We start from the raw sequence: 22,572 nt of genomic DNA on the forward strand, positions 1-22,572 counted from the left end.
ACAACTTCCTTGATTTCCTATCTCTTTCTTATTAGTTTATACAGTCTTCTTAACGAGAGTAAGACCAAACGTTCTTGAGCAAACCATCCTGTTGAGCGAGTCTGTTCAAAGAGTCGTCAGCCTCGCCTCTTCCTCTGATGTATCCACACAAAGCGTAGGTGGTGTTGGAGCCTGGGATAGCTCTTCCTTCCTCATCAACGTTGGCAATGTTGATTTGGACAGAAGCGTGGTCCTTAGCCTTGATGATTCTGTTGGTAGCGGAGCACTTTCTTGGAATGTACAATTCAACCTAATATGTTAGATTTTCCAAATACATGGGCGGACGTAACCGAACTGAGATATGGAGGTCTTCGCTAACCTCTGGTAATTTTGACCTTCTGATTCAGCTATCTCAAAGTCAACGGGCACTGAGACTCCTAGTTCCATATGTTCGGCTTCTGCTTGTGCGTCTCCCCTGGTTCATTTGGTACTTACGAGTTCACCTTTGTCGTTTTCCATTTTGCTATAGATATATTTCGAGGTTTAGTTTCCTTTAAAAATTTCAGCTCCAGCTAGACGAAAATCACACCGCACACTAGATGAAAACTTTCCACGCGAAAAAAAAAGTTATATGGTGTGAGATGTGGACTTTCACAGTCACACTAATTTTACGTAGCTCGCGAGCATTATCTATTATCTATCTCTATCAGAAATGCAGCTCTAGTCCAAAGCTAATCCTACATATTTGTAAATAGCGTCCATCCAAATTGCAATGAAGGCAATGCCGCTGTAGACACCGAGCCTCACAAGAAGTGGTAGTTCGTAACGTGGCCTTAATGCAGCACAATCGCTCGGGTTGCGGAGTTTGGTAGCGTGACTTGCGAATACCCGTGAGTGTATAGGTTTAAACATTCGCGTGAGCAGTGGCTTAGCAAGGGTCTTCCACAAGGCCAGAATCGAAATTCCTAAGGCCAGTCTAAGAGCGGTTTTTATGTATCCCAGTTGCTCCAGAGAGTATTTGCACGAACCGTGGTACTCCATATCTGCGGCCTTGTAAGAAGAGTTGGCGAGCAACCAAAATCCCATATCGAGGCCCATCAGCACACCGATAAACGCGACAGTGTCTTCGAAGCACGGACAGTGGTCAATAGGAAGAGGGTGGAAGTATAGTAACGCGTAATACACTCCCACGGCGATAATGGGTGCCAGCACCGAGTTGCTGGTCAGAAAAGAATCCCAGTTGGTTTTGGTAATCAGTCTCAGAATTACCGTCGATGTGCCTATCAATATGCCCACCATGACATCCACAATGCCATGCATGCCGCAATAAATCCTTCCAAAGACCATTGAGGCGAAGTACAAAAATAGAGCAAGCATGAGGAGCGTAGCCGTCGTGACCGTATACGAGTCAACATTGGCTAGTATGTAGTATGAAAACAGACTAAAGACCGCAGACGCGTTGGCTGAGTGGCTCGAGGGACACCCGTACTCCTGCGACGTATAGTGGCTCATAGTTTTGCGGACGAGGGGCGGACAGCGTGGTCTAGGAAGACAGAGGTAATCCTTGACTGCGCCCGTAAAAAAAATGCCTAGTCCCAGAACGTAGACCAAGTCACGATAGGTGAACCCAAACCACACAGGGAGCGGCAGACATAGCACATAGAATGTGTGTGACCCGAGGTTTGCTGAATATGTGAAGTAGATGTCTAGCCAGTCTGTGTAGCATGTTTTCTGTATTTTGGAAAGAAGAGGCGTTTCACGTTGGACGAGTCGCAAAAGCTTTGATCTGAGTTTGAACTGAAACGCACTCATCCGAGTGCGATAGTACGCTTCAGACTGAAGGCCTGCATCGTATTTGGAGGTGCTTGTAAGATCGTCTGTAAGCATTTCAGAAAGTACGAATCATTGCAAGTATCAATAAACTTTTTTGCACAATGCACGTACGCTGGTTTTCGCCGTGTTATTATTGATTACGTAAATCTGTTGCTAGGGTATCACATTACTGTACAACAGGAGTCGCTGCGAGACTCCTTGGAGATCTCTGAACCAACAGTCGCAAGATTGTTGCTATTGCTGGCAATTCTGAAATGTCCTTTGCTGAACCGCTTCGAGTCCCTCGCAGCTTCTCTGGCAGCTGCCTGGTGCTGATTGTAGACGACGTTCACGCACGCATTGAACAGCTGATCAACGTTGTACATCTGTTTCGCCGAGCATTCGACATGCGCAACAGCACCGATCGATTTGGCCACGTTATATGCCTGCTCCGGATGTACCTCCTTTTTGGAAACATCAGCCTTCAGGCCTACAAGCACAATTGGGGTCTTGACACAGAACCCAAGGATCTCAGGAGCCCACACCTCTGGAATGTTAAGCAGCGAGTCCTTAGCGGCCAGCGAGTATGCTAGAATGATCAGATTTGAGTCCTGATAGCTCAACCGTCTCAGTCTCTCGTAGTCTTCCTGCCCTGCTGTGTCCCAAAGATCGACGGTTAGTATGTGTTGCTGTGAGCTGTCCTGAAGAAAGGCTCTATGGTTCTCAAAGATGGTCGGCTCGTACTCCGATGGGAAGGATCCTCGAATATAGGATGACAATAGGGACGTCTTACCGCATCCTGAGTCTCCAACGATGACTATTTTGAATTGCAGATCTGGGTCAGGAATGGGCAGATCGGACTGCGTAAGCAGTCTGTACTCGCCTCCCCGCGCTATGGGCTCCACAAAGAAAGGGTCCATGTTGTTTACGGAGTGTTTATCGCAGTGAAATTTGTGTTTATATGCTTCCAAATATAGATAAAAGTCGTGCACGGGTCACGATCAGTCTATGAAAATCGTTAGCCGTGAAGAATACAGAGCAAATGAACAGGGCAAACCCTGAAAGTGGCGACCTGGAGGCATGGCAATGCAGGAAACGCTGTGCGACAGCGTATTTGGTGACAAGTCGCCGGGCTACCTCTTTCGAGAAACAAAATCGCATCATGTGCGCGTTATCTGTGTAAGGATGTTGAGTTGTGCTACCTGGCACATCGAGTCACTAGAGTAAAATCACATTCAAACCAATAATAGCTGTGGGAGAATTCTTTGTTTGTTCGCAATAAACATTGATGTCCGCCTCTGTCTATAAACTACCCTCGAGCCTGGAATCTTTTAAGCAGGTAGACAATGGCCAGACTCCAGCCAAGGAGATTAAAATAGTTGTCATTGGAGACTCGGGATGTGGTAAGACATCGCTATTGATTAATTACAAAGATGGCAAGCCGGCCAATCACAAGGACTACATCCCAACAATATTTGAGACGTACAATTGTCTCATTTCAAATGGGTCCTCGACATTCAAGCTCTCTCTGCACGATACTGCCGGACAAGAAGATTTCGAAGGACTTCGGACACCCATCTACTCCGATGTCGATGTGGTGGTCGCATGCTACTCTGTGGATTCTCAGCCGTCGCTCTCGAATATCATAGAAACATGGATTCCCGAAGTGCAAAACTATCAGCCAGATGTCCCCATAGTTCTTGTTGGAACAAAATGCGATCTGAAAAACCAGCTGAGTCACGACCAGCTTGTGACAGAGCAAGAGGAGCTTGAGATCAGTTCCCAGATTGGACACACCGTGATGGGACATCTTCAAGCATCAGCCATCACGGGAGAGAACGTCAAGAAAGTGTTTGACGTTTGTGCAAGTGTAATGGCCGAAAAGCTCTCAAACGTCGCTCCTGTCGCCGCACAGCCTGCCGCAAGCAAGCCTGCTGTGAACAAGTCATCCAAAACCGCATTCCAAGACAAGGGTGGCTGCTGCGTGATCGTCTGACTGTGCAGGGTCTACAATTCGAAGAATGGCGCGAAGACAGACAGTTTTGTGCATCATTTGTCGATGTATATTTGTACACGTCTTCTAATTGTACTTTTCTAGTTGATATCCTCGACTTCTCTTCTTGAGATGGTAATTACAGTCCCGTGGCCTGTAGTTGGCTACAAAATTTATGCACCGCCTTGGCCCATTCCGAAAAATTTTATACCGTAAATTTTTATGTCCTCTGCATTGGGTCGCTCAGTACTGAAACGTATCCCTATGCCGTCCAAAGTCGCCATGCCACCTGTCTCGAGCGGGAACCGTAATATTAAAAGACACAGGGCCAAAAAACAGAACCCAGAACCTACTACGCCGTTGGGAGTGCTACTGAATCATGAGATCCCAGAAATATGCAGAGAGCACAATCTGACCCTTGCACAGGTGTCTAACCCCTTAAACAAGGTTTTAAATAATACAGACTTGCGTGCAAAATACAACAGAGTGGTTGAGTCTGTCGAAATTCTGAAGTACTCCTCCAACGGCGAAGGACTGGCGTTGCTACCACACCCTGAAATTCCAGATGGGAAGCAGATCGCATTGGTTCCGTTCGCGATGCCAGAGGACATTGTTACAATCCGAGTTTTCATGACCAAAGAGACCCATGTGGACGCCGATCTGCTCGAAATCGAGAAACCCTCACCCCTGAGGAAACAGGAACTTATCAGATGCAAGTATTTTGGAGCCTGTTCTGGGTGTCAGTACCAGCCGATCGAATATGACGACCAGCTCAATTTCAAACGCCAAACTATAATCAACGCCTATAGATACTTTGCTCCACGTCTGACATCTTTGGGAAAATTGCCTGAGGTTGGAGCAACTGTTGCTAGTCCGCTCCAGTATGGTTACCGCACAAAACTGACTCCTCATTACCAATTCAGCCGCCACCAGGATCCGTCACTGCGTCCCAATTTTGGATTTGGCTCTAAGGGCCGTCCATCTTGGAGAGACGTGCCAAAAAGAGATTACCCCGGTGAAGTGATGGATATCGAGGATTGCATAATAGGAACAGACATTGTGAGACAGGGATTGAAGAATGAGCGCGCGCGGCTTGAGAAGCTAATCGAAGCTGGACAAGTGAAACACAAGGGAGCGACAGTCTTGCTCAGAGAAGACACTCGACGCAGTCGTGAGGAGCTGAAGGGATCTACAACAGAGGATGGAACGCTTTCAGTTGTGGAGAAAGATGACATGTTCAAGACCTGTGTCACTGACAACAACGCCATTGTGAGTGAGTACGTGAATGGCTTGCGGTTTGACTTCGTGGCCAACGAGTTCTTTCAGAACAATAACTCTATCTTGCCAAAAGTTTTAGAGTACGTCAAGTCTAACCTTGCATTCGACGAGTCCGGCGATAATTACCTTGTCGACGCGTACTGCGGATCAGGTCTGTTCAGCATTTCGTGTGCATCGTCTGTTCGCCAATCGTTAGGCGTGGAGATTTCTGCTCATTCGATCAAATTCGCCAAGAGAAATGTGGAACTGAACGATATTCACAATTGCGAGTTCATTGAGGGCAAAGCTGAAAAGCTTTTTGAGAAGATCGATTTCCCTAAGGACAGAACATCTGTGATTTTAGATCCTCCACGAAAAGGGTGCGATGAGGTTTTCCTGAAGCAGCTCGCAGAGTTCTATCCGAAAAGAATTGTTTATGTTTCTTGCAATGTTCACTCGCAAGCCAGAGATGTGGAATACTTCCTCACGGAAACGGAAAAGGGCAAGGACTATAAACTTGAAAGCATCATTGGGTTCGACTTTTTTCCGCAGACACACCACGTCGAAGGCGTCGCAGTTCTGAGCCGTGCTACGAATTAATGCAGTATTCAGAGCGATAATAAAACCTGAAAGTAGATAGAGAACAGTGTAGATACTCATCCGATAAATTCCCAAAGCTATCACAACAACGGAACTAATATACAGCTGAGAACCAGGCATGCTGATTCGATAGCATACAGAAAAGATACAGTTTTTCCTAAGCCTGGGACTTAGTGTACTCGCTCTTCTCGAGCTCGTATCTCTTCTTGTCTGCCTCTGCCTTGGCCTCGTATGGAGCCTTTCCAGCTTCGTCCAACGCCTTCCACTTCTCGCCTAGCAGCTTTCCAATTTGTCCGAATGCGATACCTGGGTTTTCGGCCCTCACGATGTCTCTCTGCTCGTTAGCGAAGAACATGTAAGCCGAGAGAGATCTCTTTGGGGCATTTGGGTCCTTCTTCTTTCTTGCGGTCTTCTTAGTAGTAGCAGCAGCCATAGTCTAATGGTTAGTTTTTCTGACTAGTAACAAACACGGCACCTGGCTCCGCATATAAATAAACACATATTCCTGCACCCCCGCGAATTCTGCTCCACCGCGTATCTGCCACTTAGAAATATGTGCCGCCCAGCAAATAGAGTTTTTTTCTCGGGGCAGCTTCTACAGGGTCAATAACCCGTAAAAGCGTAGCACAGCCATGAATTTGCAGAAGCTCAGCCGTCCCCTCAAGGCCACGAAACAGCGTATCGGAGGCGACACAACGCATTCAGGCGGTTCGGGAAATCAGTCTTTACTCGCAGGGAAGTCTTATTTTTCGAGTCGAAGACCTTTCGACATCCTTGCTCCCTGCCCCCATCGGCACTATTACCCCCAACACAAGGCCCAATGTCCTGTGGCGAACTTCAAAACAGCAATCCAGCGGAGCGGAATGGTCAATTGGCCATCGTTCGCAAGCGCAGACATGTGTTTGCTGGTATGGCATGCCATAATAATATTACTTACTATAGTGTAGCGTCAATTCCCTTAGTATGGAGTAAACGCACTAATAAATTTGTAAGGAGGAAAAATATAGACACTCTATAGTAGGAGTAAGTCTATATAGTGAAAATTGCTTGCAAAATTGTAAGCGATGGTTTTTGGCTGGAAAAGGAAACAGTTACCCTGTCGTCGCGGATCACGCTGAGAGGAAGGCTGTGCATCTCTACACCAACTCTGTTTACCATTTATATACACTCACAGTCAGTGACCTATATGAGTTTGTTTCATCATTAAAACCAGCCCTTGGTGTTGTTTCCATAATCACCAGCTCCCGGATACTGGTACTGATTTTGGTAGTATGGGTAAGCCTGAGTGTTTGACACGCCCGCTCCGGTAGCTGCGCCTGCCACACCACCAATCTGAGACCCAGCCAAACCTGGAGCACCTGCTTGCGATCCTGGAGCTGGTGGCTGGTATTGGGCATACTGCTGTTGCATCAACATGGCTGAATTCATCTGTTGTTGAGCACCCTGTGCCCCGGCAGCTGTCTTCGAGCTCTCGTCCTCGCCACCATTGGCAGCAGCCTGCTGGTGGCCGTAAACCTTGTTCTGGAAGCTGTTTCCAAAACTATTCTGCTGTGGAGGAGCAGCCTGGGATGGAGACTGCTGGCCCTGGTAATTCATGTAGAACTGGTTGGCAGCAGGATTAGGCTGGGAATAGAATGGAAGGTAGTAGTTGAAGTAAGGGTAGTAGGAGGCTGGCATTCCCATCATAGGGTTGCTCATTCCTGGGGCCATTGGAGAGGCAGCGGCAGCAGCGTGTGCTTGAGCCTGAGGCTGCGCCTGGACCTGTGACGAGGGCGGGTTCATAGAGTTAGCGACCGAGGACTGTGGATTGATCTCGGCAGGATTGGCACCAGCAAGAGCCTGCTGCTGTTGCAGAAGCTGTTGTTGCTGGTTGAATAATTGCTGGTACTGCTGTTGATCGTATGACTGGCCGTTGGCTGCTGGAGAACGCAGGTATTTGTTGAGGTCCGAGAGTCCGCCGTAGTAGTTGGATGGGTCGTAAGCTTTTTGCTGCTGCTGCTGTGGTTGCTGCTGTGGGAGCTGTTGTGGTTGTTGGTAGTTGTTGTAATGGCTGTTGTTTCTGTAGTTCTTGTTGTATTCGGACTGTGCGTTTTGAGGGCTTTGGGAAGGCTGAGAGGGTTGAGCTGGCTGTGCTTGTTGAACCTGTTGGGCTGGCTGTGCTGGCTGGGCTGGTTGCTCCGCGACTTCCTCCTCTTTATCGTTCAAAGTCATCGATCCGAAAGAAATGCCATCCACCGAACCCACCTGGGTAGCCGAAGATGGAAGAACCACTGGAGCGCCCTGAATGGGTTTCTTAGTGTTCTTGAGGGCAGAAGTTTCCTTAGCGATTTCAGGAGAAGCTTGTTTCTGACCAACCACAGACTCCGGTGCTGGGACAGCAGGTTCTTCCTTCTTGGGCTCCGGAGCCGGTCTCTTTGCAATCTTTGGCTTTGGCGCCACGGCAGCAGCCCAGCTCAAAGGCTTGGACTCGGAAACCGGAGCTGGAACATGCTCTTTCTTCTTGACTGGTTCTTTGGTAGTCTCTTTCTTCACCACAGGTTTATCGGTGGGCTTGGGCTCAGATGGTACTTCTTCCTTCACAGGCACCTTGGCAGCCTTCGCAGGCTTCTGTGCTAGCGCACTGGCCCACGAAGAGCCTTGGGAAGGTAGAGAAGAGGCGGTATGAGGAGCTGGAGCGGCGCTAGTTGCAGACGAAGCAGGCTGTTTTGACACTTTAGATGCGGGTGGTGTCGAGTCTTTCTGTTTATGCGCTGGTCTTGGCTTCGAACCGACAAATCTATTTTGTTGATGAGCCTTTTTACCTATCTGCACAGGAGCAGGAGCCGATGGCTCGTCGTGGTGCTCTTCAGTATGTTGAGACTTCTTTTTTTCGTCCTTTTTCACCACCTGGTCCCATTTTTGGATTTTCCCTGTCAGTATGCCTTCAGATATTTCAGTTATGTCGACGTTCGCAATCTCTTCTTGAATCGTCACAAAATCTTGAAACGACCAATCTGGGAAGAACTCTGTCAAAGTTTGGAATTTCTGTTTAAGCTCATGCGAGAGCCCACCGCCATTGGCTGTATTGCTATTCTTCTTAGAGCCGCCTCTGTGCTTGGGGTTGTTGCCCCGTTTCGATGTGTGTTCCGATGTGGTGTCCTGCTGTTCCGACATGGCTATATATGTTTACAAATTTAGATCGTGATGACTGGACCGAATGATGAAATTTGTAGTATGAAGCAACCTTTAAACGGTTAATAGAAGGCCCCTTTCTTGTTCCCAATAATTTCAATCACAAAGTCACTTCAAATAAATGGTAGTTGCCATCATCTTTTTTTGAAAAATTCGACGAAAACCTGAGATGTGTGGTGCACGACCTAGCTGAGTTACACCAAAAGATGAATGTGTGCCCCCGTCATCCTGCGACTAAAAGGAAAAACATCTTTGCATCGGTTATATGACATAATCTTTGGTATTGAAGATTTACCTATTTAAATACCACCATTAAAGCTGGTTTTTGGTGTGGAAGATCTCCAATGCCTCGGTGATACGAGCAGACATGGTCTTCTCTCCCTCTCTAACCCAAACTCTTGGGTCAAAGTATTTCTTGTTTGGCTTGTCGGCCCCTTCTGGGTTTCCAACAGGACTCATGATGTAGTCCTTCTTCTTCAGAACGTAGTCTCTGATACCAGTCAAGTAAGCATATTGACAGTCGGTGTCAAGGTTGACCTTGACGACACCATTGGAGATGGCAGTGTCGAACTCGTGTTGCGTAGAGCCAGATCCACCATGGAAAACTAGGAAGAGTGGCTTGTTGGTTTTGGAGCCAAGCTGCTTGGCTGCGTAGGCCTGGTGTTCTCCCAAAATCTCCGGTCTCAGGACAACGTTTCCTGGCTTGTAGACACCGTGCACGTTACCGAAGGCGGCAGCGATCGAGAAGTTTGGAGCGATTGGAGCCAGAGCCTTGTGCACAGCAAAGACGGTCTCTGACTTTGTGTAGAGCAACTCCTTGTCGGCATTCTCGTTGTTGACACCGTCTTCCTCACCACCAGTGATACCGATCTCCATCTCGAGCCACTGGCCCATCTTGGACATTCTGGTGAAGTACTTCACACAAGTAGCAATGTTCTCGTCGTCGGTCTCTTCCGAGAGGTCCAACATGTGCGAGGAGAACAATGGCTCACCGTGGATTTTGTAGTACTCCTCATCGGCATCGAGCATACCGTCGAACCAAGGCAAAAGCTTCTTGGCGCAGTGATCGGTGTGCAAGATAACTGGGATGCCGTAAGTTGGGGCAATGGATCTGATGTAGTGAGCAGCAGCAATGGCACCGGCAATCGAAGCTTTCTGGCCGTCGTTCTTGACACCCTTACCGGCAAAGTAAGCGGCACCACCATTGGAGGTTTGCAGGATGATTGGCGAGTTGTTGTCTCTGGCAGCCTCCAAAGCAGCAACCACGGTAGAGGAGGAGGTCACATTGATGGCGGGAATGGCGAAGCCCTTTTCCTGTGCGTACAGAAACAGGTTTCTGACGTCGTCACCAACGATCACACCAGTTTTTCTCTTCAAGAAGTCCAATCCCATTGTTATTATATATTTTAGTTGTAAATAAGTTGCAATAAGTGTCTTTATATAGTTTGGACGAGCTGGGGTTTTTTTGGGAAAATGCCTGACCAGAGCAAAAACTCCGGGTCGCTGCCAAGCGCAGGGGAAGTTACGGCTTGCCATATAAAAAAACCGGTCCACATGTTCGCGAACCTGTTAGGAATTTGCGTGCCGACTCACACTACTTTGTAGACTATTTTACCGCCTCCCCGGAGCAAATGCTGCGTTGCGTAATATTCGTCCCGTCGCGAATCTCGTGATCAACTGTTTACTCCGACAATCGTGCGTATGAGACTGTGTGCAAGGATGAAGTGCACGTAGTCCTCTTTCTGGCTCCGGCTTACTGGCTTGTCGCTCTTGTTGATCAGCCTCTGTCCTAGGTTGCTGTATTGCACGAACTCTTGCTGGTCGTACACCATCGGATTTATTTCCTCGAGTTGCGCCTCCTCCGGTAAGTACACATTGCCGGAGTCGATAATGAACCCGAGCAATTTTGAATAGTAGCTCTGCGTCTGGATCAATTGTAGCACCAATGCAGTTTTCCTTTGATAGTTTGCTAGATGCAGCTTGCCCACGTCAACTACAACCCGGAGCCTGCTACCGTTCGCACAATCCTCGTCTGCGGCAGCAAGCAGCTTGAAAAAGTTGGAATCTGCAATATCGTCCGCCATCTGTAGCACAAGAAATGTATCATGGTTTCCCGTCGTCTCGACCTGTGCCACAGACCCGTTTTTGGTGATTGTGAGAAAACTGTGCGGGAAGCTGGACGCATACATTGCCTCGACGCCCTTGCCGATCTTGTAGCTGTCGCACTCTGTGATCTGGAACCCGCAGGGATACGACACCCCGGAAACCAGCTCCCTGTGAAGCTGGCTTTCAAGGAGAGAAGAATCCACAAGTCCGAGGCAGCACAGGTCCGAAAAATACTGTGGGGAAATCGTATTTGACAGGCTCACTGTCAGTGGACAGAATTTGGCCAATTCGTGCATTAAGGTTCGGTAGAGCGGCAGTCCGTACATCACTTCCTTGGATTGTCTGACGAGAGCGGGACCTTGATCATAGTCGGTGAAGTTGGCCCTCATGGCCAGCATCACAGAACCAGAGCAGTCCAGCTCCTCTGAATATATGTCTTGTAGTGTGTCTGCCAGTTTAGTTGGGATCTGATCGCCTGACGGGACCACAGCATTATATAACCGTTTTCCGCATAGTTTCGAGATCCACTGGGCGCAGAATTTGGACTGGATCGGACTCGTCATGGTTGAGGGACCGGCAATGATCAGCAGCTTGTGTTTTTCTGCAGTGGTATCTGCATCCATGAGTTTATTCACCGACTCTCTGTATGTCAGAATCTTGTTTGCGAGCATGTCGCTGATCGGGAAAAGGTAATTTTGTACCACCTCGGGCTGGGCAACGGCTACAATGCCGTGTTCTTCATTGTTAGACCTCTCGGAAACTCACTTACCCCTGAGCATGAGCCCCGATGATGAGCTTGAAGGAGCACGGTTGCCCTTGGCACATGTACCGTAATCCCAGTGCGGGATGTTGTGGGGGCCAGTCATTGAAAATGGTAGCTTGTGAAGATGAGTTATTTATAAAAAGGCATTCCTGTCCGAGAAAGCGGCATAAACATGTACTGATGCTGCTGCATAGTCACGATGGTGAAACAGAGTGGCCGGCTCATTGTTACGATTCGCTCCCGTGCTTTCTGCTGCGGCCTTTAATTTTAGGTTCTACTTCACCGCCAAAATAAAAATAGTGACTCGCCAAATATATAATCAGTTCTTCTTCCATGTCCCAAAAATTTACCTCGATATTATCTCGCGTGGACAACAACGTCGAACTCATACTGCAGAAGTTCCATGACATTGTCGAGCTTTCGTCCGTTCAGGAAAAGTCGCAAGAGACGCACGCCATCGAGGCGTTACAAATTGAGTCGAACGCGGCCACTATAGTGCGGCTCACGGAGGAGTTGCTCGCTATTACACGACAGCTCAAAGAGGCATGGATACTGGGACAGGTGCCGAAACCGGTGGAGTGGCAGCAGGATGATAAGCTTTTGCAGGCAAAAGTAAACCGTTTACTCGACATTGTTAGTACTGGCAAAATAAAGCCTGACGAAATATAAATATATCTTCACATCATATTCATTCACCTATTCACATAACGAAAACATCATTTTACTCATCATAAACTATTTGGAGGTGTCAAGAACGTATCTTCCAGCAACTTTTCCTTGTTCCATCAACTCGAACACCTTTGGCAGCTCAGAAAGGCCAACAACCTTGATTGGAGCCTTAACCTTGCCTCTGACGAAGAAGTCAATCGCCTCGGCAGTGTCCTGTCTGTTACCAACGTAGGAACCTCTGATCTGGATAGACTTGACAACGTGCTGGAAAACTGGAGACTCGCAAACAGCACCGGCTGGCAAACCAACAAGCACAACCTTACCGAGGGTTCTCACGTATTGGCAAGATTGAGAGGTGGCAGCTGGAGACACGGAAACGTTGATGACACCGTGTGGACCACCGTTGGTGGCCTTCTGGATAGCTCCGACAATATCCTTTTCTTTGGTGAAGTCGATGAAGACTTCTCCGCCCAAGCTCTCGAAGAGCTGAGCTTTTTCGTCACCACCATCGATACCCAGGACTCTCAGGCCCATGGCGACAGCATATTGCACGGCAAGAGAACCCAGTCCTCCACCAGCACCAGAGATAGCAACCCATTGGCCTGGGCTCAGCTCGGCGGTCTTCAATGCCTTGTACACGGTGACACCGGCACAAAGAATTGGAGCGACGTCAGCCAAGTTAGTTCCTTTTGGAATCTTGGCAGCCTGGACGGCATCGGCAGTGGCGTACTGTTGGAAAGAGCCGTCGTGAGTGTAACCGGATAGGTCGGCCTCAGGACAGTTTGGCTCGGCACCCTGTTGACAGAACTCACAACCCATACACGAGCCATTCAACCACTTGATACCAGCGTAGTCGCCGATCTCAAAGTTGGTAACGTTGGCACCCTTAGCAACAACAACACCAGCACCCTCGTGGCCACCAACCAGTGGAAGCTTGGTAGGCAATGGCCAGTCACCCTTCCAAGCGTGGAGATCGGTGTGGCAAACACCGGAGTACTTGACGTTGACCAGAATTTCATTTGGCTTTGGTTGTGGAACTGGAATGTCCTTGTAGAGGAGAGGACCGCCGTTGCTCTCGAAAACAATAGCCTTTTGAGTCTTTGGAATGGAAGTCATTTTTTATTGATTGATTGATTGATGGATGGATGGGTAAGAAGAGGGAAAAGTGTCTCGTATTTATATTTTTGTGCAGCCTAATTAATAATGACGTCTTACTTTTCAGTCAGTACGAGTTGCTTTACTCCGAGTGGGTGGATTTCAATGTCCGAAAAATTGCACGTAACAATTGGACCATACTCAGCCCAAAGCGGTGAGTGGGGCTGCCGGATGGCCGTGGCGGGGTAAACTACACCCCATGACGGGGTGTGTCCAATTGGATACACCGGACGCCTCAACAGCTTAGTTCACACTACAGGGGGGAATGGTCTACGCCGAGCTTTTACGACGAATTAGATTTGTTCTTTGTAGCAACACCATCTGATGTCAATTAAGCTGAGAAAATCAGCTATGAAACAGCACACCACGACGGACGATTAAGGTGCGTGCGTGACAGCATTGATCGGCCTGCGGACACCCTGCACCAATATTTTGCCTGTATGTAAAGTCAGATGTTATCTGCGGGCTTATGGTAGCATCATACGATCGCCCGGAAAAAATTGGGGTGCAGCCCCGTGCAGGGGTGTTAATATCCAGCACACATTTCTGATTTCAAAAATCTATGGCTTCTGCGGAGAGACTACCTTCGGAGAAGAGGAATTCTGCTGCGGAGTTTACTAGGCTGGACGTTACCAAGCTACGGCGTACTACTCGTATTTCCAAGACTTGCCTCAGCTGTAAGAAGCGCAAAGTCAAGTGCAACTTTGAGGTGCCTTGCGACAAATGCATCGCCCGCAACAAAGGCCATCTTTGCAGTCGTGAGCCTGTCATTGTGGACGGGGTGGTGATCAATGCAGGGGACGAAAAGTTTATCGAGATGAAATTCGCCCAGGAAAACGAGGTACTCAAACGGAAAATCAAGGACCTGGAAAGAACGGTTTTCAAACTCCGATCGGAGTTTTCGTTTCTCCACAGTTCCAATTCGGCTGATGTGCCGCGGGCCTCAGGACGAAAGGCATCTTCCCTCGAGCTCTCTGGACCCCATGGTGGGGTGTGCCTGGAGTTGTCCACCAAATGGGACAGTTACAGCGTGGTTATCAGCCTTCTCAACAAAGGCCTAGCCGAGGGCCTACAGGACGACGATGACCAGAATTTCGATGCGAATACCGAGGAATGGTCCCGAATTCCCAACAAGGAACTAATGAGGTCGATTCGATGCGGGGACGAAAAATCGGATGTCTGGAACTACCAATTGAGGCTTATAGCTAACCTTGACAAGACCCACTCGGATCTGATCCTGGAGAGTGCACTGCGCCTATCTTTTCTTCACAATGTTTTGGATAACGACAGATTTTTACAGGAGTACGAATCGTATTGGAACGATCCATCCATCACTGAGAAGCACATTACCCCGTACTATTCGAAGTCTAGCAAGGAGTATCTTTTTCTGGCTCAATATTACATGCTACTATGCATTGGAGTATACTATTCAGACGACACTCTGCAACAGAAGCTAGGTTTTTCTGACGAGGAATTGGACCTTCACGCTCGCTCTTTTTTCGCCTGCGGCCTCGAATGCCTGTTCCGCGGCAGATACATGACCTTCCCTAACATTAGAGCCATCCAATTCTTCTCGCTCCTCAAGCTATGTGCGCATCCCCTGGGAGGAGTTCATCTGCAAAATAGTCTTGTTGGGATTATGTGCTACTGCGCGCGGAAGCTGAAACTGGACAGCGTTGCCGGCGACTCAGTCGACCCTGAAACCGACATGAAGCTCAGATGCTGGTGGTCGCTGGTGAATGTTGACTGGTACGAGGACCAGTTCCGCTATTCTCTGATCGCACCTGGGACTTTCTGTACGCCCAAGCCGAGGAAGTGGAAAATCCCGGATAAAGTGCTAGACTGGGATAACTACTATCAGAGATTTGTTGCCGAAATTGCAACCATCAAGAGAAATTACTATTTTGACGACACAGTGCTAAAAAGCGAGCTGACTCTCCAGTCGCTTGAAAAGGCAGATCTTGAGCTCCGCGTGCTTGAAATCACTGTCAGAAAGGATTTTGAAAGTTACATGGACCACGCACGTCTCCATGCCGACGTTCACTTTTCCACCACAGTGGAATTCATTAAGTTTTTGACCGACTATATCATTCTTCAGGAGCGACTTGATATCAACAGCAAAATGTCTAGATTTATGACGTATGACCACTGGACTGCAGACTGCTACGAACTGTGCTGCAATTGCGCAGAGACCATCCTCAAACAGTACGCCGATCCTAAGGTCCCACACTTGTTCAAAAAGCCATGGTTTGTGTGCGAATTAGCTGTCTCTGCCGCGGTCTTTTTGCTTGTCGACGCAATGTTGAACAAGCAGACTGCCAGCCGTCAAAAATCAGTCGTCTCTCTTGTCAAGAAAATTATACCTGTGTTGGGCTCACATAAGCTCATAGTTCGTCCCGCTGTGCGGGGCTTGTATGTGCTTCATAAATTAATTAATCTCATGGTCGCGGGTGATCGAAGGGGAGGCCTTCAGTCGATAGAATCAATTACGAAGATGCGACAAGCTAGCAATACGAAGGACCCGAATATGGCTCAGATTCATGCAAATATCCGTTCCAAAGCTCAAAGCAAGTTAAGAAAGCAGCTTAAGTTTATCAATTACTCTTCGGATTCGAATCCTACCAGCCGCTATGCCCGGACAGAAAACGAGAGCTTGGCCACGCCTCAATCTAAGTTTTACGAGGTGGAAGGAGGTGCAATGCCGCGTGCATCCGACGCTTCGATCAGCACGGAACAAAAGGAAAATCCATTTCCCGAGGTGCCGGGACAAGTTCCTGAGCTGCATACGGCGATCTTGGATATTCTAGGCGATCACGGATGGGGCCAATTTTTGGACTCTATTGACGACTTTAATATGACATTTGATGTATAGTGAGTGCTTTTTTTCTTTCAATGGCCGGTAAAAATTAAAGGTTGGTTCCTAGCAGGATCGAACTGCTGATCCCCGCGTTATTAGCACGATGCCTTAACCAACTGGGCCAAGGAACCTAGAACCGTCAGAATGTACCACGAGGTCATTACCTACGCCTTGTAGAGAGGATTGACATAGGTGGTGGCAGCACGAAGATTGTATGTGATACGCGCCCATTTATTACGAGCCATTGTATGTAATAGATAAGAGATTCATAAGAAGTGGGAACCACCTCAGTGTATGTCAATTCTAGTCAAAATAGAGGCCGAGGTTACCGCATGACATCATTCGATAGCCAGAGTTAAATATCTACAATAAATAATTAGGGCTTACATTCCAGTACATGTCTCCACGAATGATCCAGGCTCCTACGCTCTATAGTTATGGCACATTGTAATCGTTACTCCGTTATATATACTTTATACAATTCGTTTCTGAAGTGCCATGACATCCTCAATTTTCGACAAAGCCAAATCCAAAAGCTCTTTGCGTTCTTGCAGCTCGATATGTTTCTTCACTTTAGGATCTTCCTTCGCAAACTGCTCAATCTGTTCTGGTGTCAAGCTCTGTCCAAGCTTCTTTTCCAGTTCCCGAGGGAAAGTATAGTAAAAGTCGCTCAATAATTCGACGTTTAAAAAGAGAACAGCCGTTTGTGTCAGCTTTTCGGCCACCAAGTCCATGAACACTTCTGGGCACTTATACTTGTTATCTTTCGATTTGCAGTCTGACTGCAAAAACTTGAGTCGCATGGCCAGCAGTCTGGAACGCTCCTTCAAAAACAACGCCTCTCGTCCACGTGAAAGAAGGCCTGGGCTGAATCCAAGGTTTTCATTCGCAATCGTCTGGCCAACAAGATTGTTTTCGTTTTCTAAGTACGTTGTGATCTGCTTCAATTTGTTACCCCCTAGCGTCTTTTTCAACTGATTGTAAGCTGAAGTACATTGTTTAAGCTCTTCTTTCAGGAGCATCGTCGCATGCTGCCTGCTCAAAGCCCATTCTCTGTCATCGACCTCAATCTCATATTTATAAGGCTTGATACAATTCTCCACTTGCTCAGCAGTTGAGTTGTATCTGGTGGTTAGTACAGATACAGCAGCATCCTTAATAGCATTTTTGATCATCGGGTGCGACCGCAACTCCGTGTTGTCCAAAAGAACGTCAATTTCAGTCAAAATGGCGTCGGAGATTAAAGTCGTAGCAAGACGGCCAACCCCCAGCTTGGTTAAACTTGCTGTCGCTATATCCAGCTTGCGATGCCAGAAGTTGTCATTGGGAGGTGCAGTTGCAAGCTCATCGAGCGATGGCTCATTCTCGCTTTCCTTGCTTTTATTTGCCACTGGAGGCTTGTTCCAGTACCTCAGAGCAATGAGGTCAAGAACTTTCTGATCAAGCTCGCTTCTCAGTAGCGCACGCAATTCGGGTCTTCCAAAACGCTCGCTAAACTCTTTAATGGCGAGTTTCAAATTGTCTATCGTCTGTGCCATGTACTTCTCACTCGTTAGGTCTCTGTCATTGAACTCCACCTTGTACTTGTAACTGGCCTCCTCAAGCTCGTTCGAGACGACAACATGCATTGGCTTGAGACAATTGGCCATTGATCGTTCAAGCACCTTCATCAGCTTTTTCTTCAGCGCCTTTGTAGAGACTGTAGTGCCTACAAATGAATCTTTGTGTTCTTTGAAATAGGCTCTCTCGAAATTCTGCTGAGCAACAAATGCCTGTGCACCACTATGACGTCGAAACAGGGATGTAGATGGAGGAGGTCGCGTGATAACACCTACATATCCCATCTTCAGAGGGTATTTTTTGTTCGTGAGCATCTTGCGAGCAGTCTCGGAGTCGACTAAATCAATCTTTGTAATCACTCCAATCGTTCTCTCTCCTTTTGGGTCAGCCTTCTTGGCAGCTCTCAACGCGGAGGAATTGGCCAGATCAACATCTGCTGCACTTATGGCCAGTATAATATTAGGCTCCTCCAGATAACGATCGCAGAGCTCGCGAATTTTGGATTTTAGGGTGACAGGCTGGTCTGCAGCCTCGACTTGAATGTAACCCGGTAAGTCCACTAATGACAAATCGGGAACCTTTGGGGACTTTATCACAAGCTGGATAGGATCGCTGGACACGGCTTCGGTCTCAGGAATGCTCATGTTCAGCTCATACAGCACTTTTTGCACTTGTTGGAAGTCTGTCATATTGTACATCTTTAGCGCAGGAAATTCTGCAGTCTCGGCTGCAAGTGTGCTGTCATTAACCAATGTCAGCTCTATTGGGCGTCTAGTGACCATGTTAGACCCTTTGGGAAGAAACTCTTGCCCCACAATCGATTCAAGAACGGATGATTTACCACTGCTCTGTGAACCTATCACCACGATCGAGGGAAGTCGCAAAGCATTGGATCCCCCTATACTAAGCAAAATGCTTCTGATCTCAATCATTTGGCGCGTGAGATTTAACATTGCGTCGTCAGTATTGTCCGGAGCGTCCTCTTCCTCCTCTTCCTCGTTGTCGAGGACATCCATCTCTTCGTCGTCCTCGTTATCTTGAGCCAAACCGATTGCTGCAGCTGCCCCAGATCCAGCAACTACTCCTGTATCTCCTCCATCCCCTCCATCCTTTCCCCCTGAGGAGTCACTTGAACCGGAGAATATGCCATTGAAAAACCCCCCAACCTCGTTTGCCACGTTCCCAGCAAATTCTTTGGCAGAGTCAAGATGCGATTGGGTGTAGCTGGTAGCCTGGTCCACTTTGTAGGCCACATAAGACCCTGCAGCCGCTAGTCCCCCGCCAAGATAGGCAGGAACACGCATGATCTTCGTGGCTGCCTTACCTAAACCAAAGACAGAAAAATATCTAATATGTTGTGGCGTGAGAACAGACACTGTTCTCTTATTCAAGCGAGATACATGAGAGAAGCACCCAAGGCACCGCGCAGTGCCAATCTGGCGATGTGTGGGTCTGAACAGCGAACGACCCAGCGTAAGTCGAATCATTTAATTACTATCATTTTTTTATTAAAATTTACTTTACGTTTGCCTCCGCAGACGATCGACGCGTCGCGTACAATGCATGAATGGATCAACGCGTTTTGAGCCACTCAACGTGCTCTTTAAAGGGACCGTCACAGAACTTGGCACGCTCTTCTGTAGTACTCATCTGCTTCTTGTTGCGAGTATACGTCAGATCTACCCGATCGACGCAAATAAGGTCGTACATGATCTGCCAGAAGTGGTACTCGTAGTTGCCAGGGATCTGGCTCGATTCCAGCATTTTGATATGTTCGTGATTTCTGATGACGAAATCCTCCAACAGTTCATCAGGATAGAGTTTTGGGAAGTTGCAGTGTGCAAACATGACTTTGTTTTTCTCCTCAGGACCCAGAAAATCGTCCATGTTCTGGGCTTCAAACATCTCGTCCGAGCTCTCGTGGAGTCTCACGAACTCCCGGTAATTCTCGTAGTCATTTATTGGGTCATATTGAAGCATTCCAACTCCACGATACTCTCCATTGCGCATGAATCCGTTGACACCAACATTCTTCTTGAGTTGGTAGAAGTTCTTTTCCAGAACGGTAGCAGCTGCCGGGAACGTGTCTTTATCTCCTTCACCAGCCACTCCCTGGGAAAGAAGAGCATAGTAGCCATCTGGGCCATAAGCGTTATAGTACAGCGAGAGCAGCACCACGTCGGCATGTTCTCGTTTAGAGATAAGCAACTGGCCCGATTCGGTACTCTTGTCAGGAATGGCGCCCAATCTGTCGTGGTAAGGAATTTGTGTTCTGGCATCCTTGGGACGCAAAGTTGAATATTGAGACTTAGGGTAGTCTACTTGACAGTCCCTGACACGCACCGGTAAGACCTCTGTTGCTGCTATCTCGTAGAAGACAGGACTGGTGGTTCTTTTCCAAAAATCGGGCCAGAACACCATCCCGTACTCAGAGAAAGGTGTGCTGTTGAACAGCTGATCTGTGATCGGGACGACTGGCATGTTGTCGCTGTCCAGAAGCAAAAGGTTCTCGAATGACGACGCCAGTAAGGCAACTCCCTTGTACTGGTATTTATTGATGTTGATCTCAGATTCATAGTTTTCGCCGAGCAAGTCGGTCAAATAGACGCATTTGGCATTCAACTCGGGAAGGTACTTATTGCAAAACAGAGAGTCTGACTCGAGACGACGGGGCATGATCACCTCGACGGGCAGATCTCCACCAGAGTCTCTCATGACTTTGATTGACACTAACGTGAGCCAAGAGTAGTCGTCGCCTCCGATCATCACCACACCGTTTCCCTTGTAGAGACCCTGTGGGAACTTGATGCCGTAGATTTTCTCGACTATATCTGCATGGCTTGATTTGAAAGCGTCAACAAACTCGGGAGAAAACTGCAAAAACTGGGATAAAAGATCTTCAGTGAGCACGCTATGAGATAGTGGAGAGTCGTCGCCCCTATTGGATCGTCTGTCTGTGTAGGAGACTGCTGGTCGGACGGAGGCAATGAGTTTGAATATGGCATTTATGACCCGAGCCCGGCTTTCTTCAAATTCTTCAAGAGAAACTTTGGGCTTCTTATTTTTGGGCTTATTCTTGACGTGTTCCCTTGTGGAGGGAGCGGAAGTCACTGATAATGGGGACGCGCTTGCCGAGGGCGGGCCATTCTGAAGCCGCTGTAAAATAGTGTCAGGGTCAACTTCTGATGCTGGGTTGGCGTCATTGAGAATCTTTCGTATTCTTGCATTTTCGTCCACTCTGGGTGTATAAGTAGCTGCGGAGTACAACAACACACACAGAACCACAGTAAGAAGAAGCACTATATAACGGCGGTGCGGCCTGATTGCTGATATTTGCATAGATCTTTTGGATGATTTGTTTAAAGAAAATGAATACAGTGGAGCCTTCTTATGGGGCCGTGCAATTTACGCTATTTTTACGTGCGGCTCAAATTAAGATCTCCAGCGCCTGCTAAGAATACACGGTTCATCACCCACTCATATGCCACTTAGCAGCACTACACGGATACGACTACTCTTCATCGAGTCAGTTGCATTGCAGTAATACAGATCTGATGTTTATTGTTATAGAACGCCGTTGGAAACTAAAAATTCTGCTGTCTAGTATACATTCTGCCGAAAACAGGGCATCGGTGTATGCGCGCGGACCGCCTGCCTAATTTGGATTTTGGAAACTTGGCTGGGAAGTAATCGATTATCTAATATATTCTGGTGGCAGGAGTAAATCTTTATTCCATGTTCTCGTCGCTGTCAAACTCGTCGTCATCAAAGAAGTACTGCAGCCTACTGGCAGAGGATCCTCCATCATCGTAATATGCGGCGTTTTCGGATGCACTGCTACCAGAAGGATCTGTTCCAGTATAACCGTTTCGCATATAGTTCTCGACCTCGTTTGACGGAGAGTTGTCTATGTGTATTCCTGAATCTCTATTGTCTCCAAGGTACAGGGTATATCCATCTATTCCCTGATTAAGCTTGTTTAAATCGAAAGATGAATTTTTCTCTATAATTTTGTGCACAATGTTGTTGTCGCCCATCCAGGTTCTCACGTTTCCTATTGGGGTGAACTGAATAAAGCCCCCATCGGGATGGTGAAATTTCGGATATTCGTTGAGGTTGATGTTTTCCAAAGTCAATTTCTCAGTCGGGATCTTGCTGGAAGCAGTAGTTGGACTCTGCTTGACCTTCTTGAAATTGTCCTCATAATCCGAGTTTCTTCTTTTTGGACGCGTTGGAGTTGAAGATGCGCTGAACGATCGAAAGCTTGCCTGAGGGCTGGATTTTTGTGAATGGTCGGCGTAGTTTAGTGTGTAATGAGACAGCATTGACGGGTACATCATAACGCGTGCAGAGTCGTATTTTTCTTGCAATGATTGGATCGTACCTGGCCTAGACTTTGAATTCTTGATAGATTAAAAAATCCTTCGCGCGTTGCGTCTGATCAGGTTCCCTTCACACGAGACTCTTCTTGAATTTATACCAGGGTGCTAATCGTGTGCCACACAGTTTTGTGCAAGAAATTTCCAAGGTTTATTTTTTTTCCCATACTTCTTTCTGATCCTTCCAGTCCATCCTCTGAAAACATCCGTACACGACCACGTTAGCCACCACACAAATTGCGGCACAGTTTTTCTCCTCTGCTAAAGCGTT

At 47.7% G+C, this 22,572-nt stretch overlaps 15 protein-coding genes across 15 annotated transcripts; 4 read left to right on the forward strand and 11 right to left on the reverse strand.

Moving 5' to 3' along the window:
- Positions 1 to 49: 49 nt before the first annotated feature.
- Positions 50 to 426, reverse strand: KL911_004980 (uncharacterized protein; the record flags this gene model as incomplete). Its single annotated transcript, XM_043200331.1, has 2 exons — positions 50 to 238; positions 325 to 426. The coding sequence occupies 2 exons, from the start codon at positions 424 to 426 to the stop codon at positions 50 to 52; spliced, it is 291 nt and encodes a 96-aa protein (XP_043052339.1).
- A 273-nt stretch (positions 427 to 699) lies between these two features.
- KL911_004981 (uncharacterized protein) lies at positions 700 to 1,866 on the reverse strand (the record flags this gene model as incomplete). Its single annotated transcript, XM_043200332.1, has 1 exon — positions 700 to 1,866. The coding sequence occupies one exon, from the start codon at positions 1,864 to 1,866 to the stop codon at positions 700 to 702; it is 1,167 nt and encodes a 388-aa protein (XP_043052340.1).
- Positions 1,867 to 1,973: 107 nt separating this feature from the next.
- Positions 1,974 to 2,711, reverse strand: KL911_004982 (uncharacterized protein; the record flags this gene model as incomplete). The annotated part of the gene is made up of 1 exon (XM_043200333.1): positions 1,974 to 2,711. The coding sequence occupies one exon, from the start codon at positions 2,709 to 2,711 to the stop codon at positions 1,974 to 1,976; it is 738 nt and encodes a 245-aa protein (XP_043052341.1).
- A 122-nt stretch (positions 2,712 to 2,833) lies between these two features.
- Positions 2,834 to 3,787, forward strand: KL911_004983 (uncharacterized protein; the record flags this gene model as incomplete). The annotated part of the gene is made up of 2 exons (XM_043200334.1): positions 2,834 to 2,891; positions 3,135 to 3,787. 2 exons carry the CDS (start codon positions 2,834 to 2,836, stop codon positions 3,785 to 3,787), a joined length of 711 nt encoding a protein of 236 aa, XP_043052342.1.
- Positions 3,788 to 4,006: 219 nt separating this feature from the next.
- KL911_004984 (uncharacterized protein) lies at positions 4,007 to 5,641 on the forward strand (the record flags this gene model as incomplete). Its single annotated transcript, XM_043200335.1, has 1 exon — positions 4,007 to 5,641. One exon carries the CDS (start codon positions 4,007 to 4,009, stop codon positions 5,639 to 5,641), a length of 1,635 nt encoding a protein of 544 aa, XP_043052343.1.
- A 157-nt stretch (positions 5,642 to 5,798) lies between these two features.
- KL911_004985 (uncharacterized protein) lies at positions 5,799 to 6,074 on the reverse strand (the record flags this gene model as incomplete). The annotated part of the gene is made up of 1 exon (XM_043200336.1): positions 5,799 to 6,074. One exon carries the CDS (start codon positions 6,072 to 6,074, stop codon positions 5,799 to 5,801), a length of 276 nt encoding a protein of 91 aa, XP_043052344.1.
- A 770-nt stretch (positions 6,075 to 6,844) lies between these two features.
- KL911_004986 (uncharacterized protein) lies at positions 6,845 to 8,794 on the reverse strand (the record flags this gene model as incomplete). Its single annotated transcript, XM_043200337.1, has 1 exon — positions 6,845 to 8,794. The coding sequence occupies one exon, from the start codon at positions 8,792 to 8,794 to the stop codon at positions 6,845 to 6,847; it is 1,950 nt and encodes a 649-aa protein (XP_043052345.1).
- A 330-nt stretch (positions 8,795 to 9,124) lies between these two features.
- Positions 9,125 to 10,204, reverse strand: KL911_004987 (uncharacterized protein; the record flags this gene model as incomplete). Its single annotated transcript, XM_043200338.1, has 1 exon — positions 9,125 to 10,204. One exon carries the CDS (start codon positions 10,202 to 10,204, stop codon positions 9,125 to 9,127), a length of 1,080 nt encoding a protein of 359 aa, XP_043052346.1.
- A 281-nt stretch (positions 10,205 to 10,485) lies between these two features.
- On the reverse strand, positions 10,486 to 11,784 carry KL911_004988 (uncharacterized protein; the record flags this gene model as incomplete). The annotated part of the gene is made up of 2 exons (XM_043200339.1): positions 10,486 to 11,678; positions 11,742 to 11,784. 2 exons carry the CDS (start codon positions 11,782 to 11,784, stop codon positions 10,486 to 10,488), a joined length of 1,236 nt encoding a protein of 411 aa, XP_043052347.1.
- Positions 11,785 to 12,014: 230 nt separating this feature from the next.
- Positions 12,015 to 12,350, forward strand: KL911_004989 (uncharacterized protein; the record flags this gene model as incomplete). The annotated part of the gene is made up of 1 exon (XM_043200340.1): positions 12,015 to 12,350. The coding sequence occupies one exon, from the start codon at positions 12,015 to 12,017 to the stop codon at positions 12,348 to 12,350; it is 336 nt and encodes a 111-aa protein (XP_043052348.1).
- A 66-nt stretch (positions 12,351 to 12,416) lies between these two features.
- KL911_004990 (uncharacterized protein) lies at positions 12,417 to 13,466 on the reverse strand (the record flags this gene model as incomplete). The annotated part of the gene is made up of 1 exon (XM_043200342.1): positions 12,417 to 13,466. One exon carries the CDS (start codon positions 13,464 to 13,466, stop codon positions 12,417 to 12,419), a length of 1,050 nt encoding a protein of 349 aa, XP_043052349.1.
- A 601-nt stretch (positions 13,467 to 14,067) lies between these two features.
- On the forward strand, positions 14,068 to 16,377 carry KL911_004991 (uncharacterized protein; the record flags this gene model as incomplete). The annotated part of the gene is made up of 1 exon (XM_043200343.1): positions 14,068 to 16,377. The coding sequence occupies one exon, from the start codon at positions 14,068 to 14,070 to the stop codon at positions 16,375 to 16,377; it is 2,310 nt and encodes a 769-aa protein (XP_043052350.1).
- Positions 16,378 to 16,835: 458 nt separating this feature from the next.
- KL911_004992 (uncharacterized protein) lies at positions 16,836 to 19,226 on the reverse strand (the record flags this gene model as incomplete). Its single annotated transcript, XM_043200344.1, has 1 exon — positions 16,836 to 19,226. One exon carries the CDS (start codon positions 19,224 to 19,226, stop codon positions 16,836 to 16,838), a length of 2,391 nt encoding a protein of 796 aa, XP_043052351.1.
- A 268-nt stretch (positions 19,227 to 19,494) lies between these two features.
- On the reverse strand, positions 19,495 to 21,261 carry KL911_004993 (uncharacterized protein; the record flags this gene model as incomplete). Its single annotated transcript, XM_043200345.1, has 1 exon — positions 19,495 to 21,261. One exon carries the CDS (start codon positions 21,259 to 21,261, stop codon positions 19,495 to 19,497), a length of 1,767 nt encoding a protein of 588 aa, XP_043052352.1.
- A 389-nt stretch (positions 21,262 to 21,650) lies between these two features.
- On the reverse strand, positions 21,651 to 22,507 carry KL911_004994 (uncharacterized protein; the record flags this gene model as incomplete). The annotated part of the gene is made up of 2 exons (XM_043200346.1): positions 21,651 to 22,306; positions 22,471 to 22,507. 2 exons carry the CDS (start codon positions 22,505 to 22,507, stop codon positions 21,651 to 21,653), a joined length of 693 nt encoding a protein of 230 aa, XP_043052353.1.
- Positions 22,508 to 22,572: the final 65 nt, after the last annotated feature.

Source organism: Ogataea haglerorum, assembly GCF_019207285.1.
Source record: "Ogataea haglerorum isolate 81-453-3 chromosome Unknown 81-453-3_NODE_17_length_200138_cov_96.082680, whole genome shotgun sequence".
Classification (NCBI taxonomy): Eukaryota; Fungi; Ascomycota; class Pichiomycetes; order Pichiales; family Pichiaceae; genus Ogataea; species Ogataea haglerorum.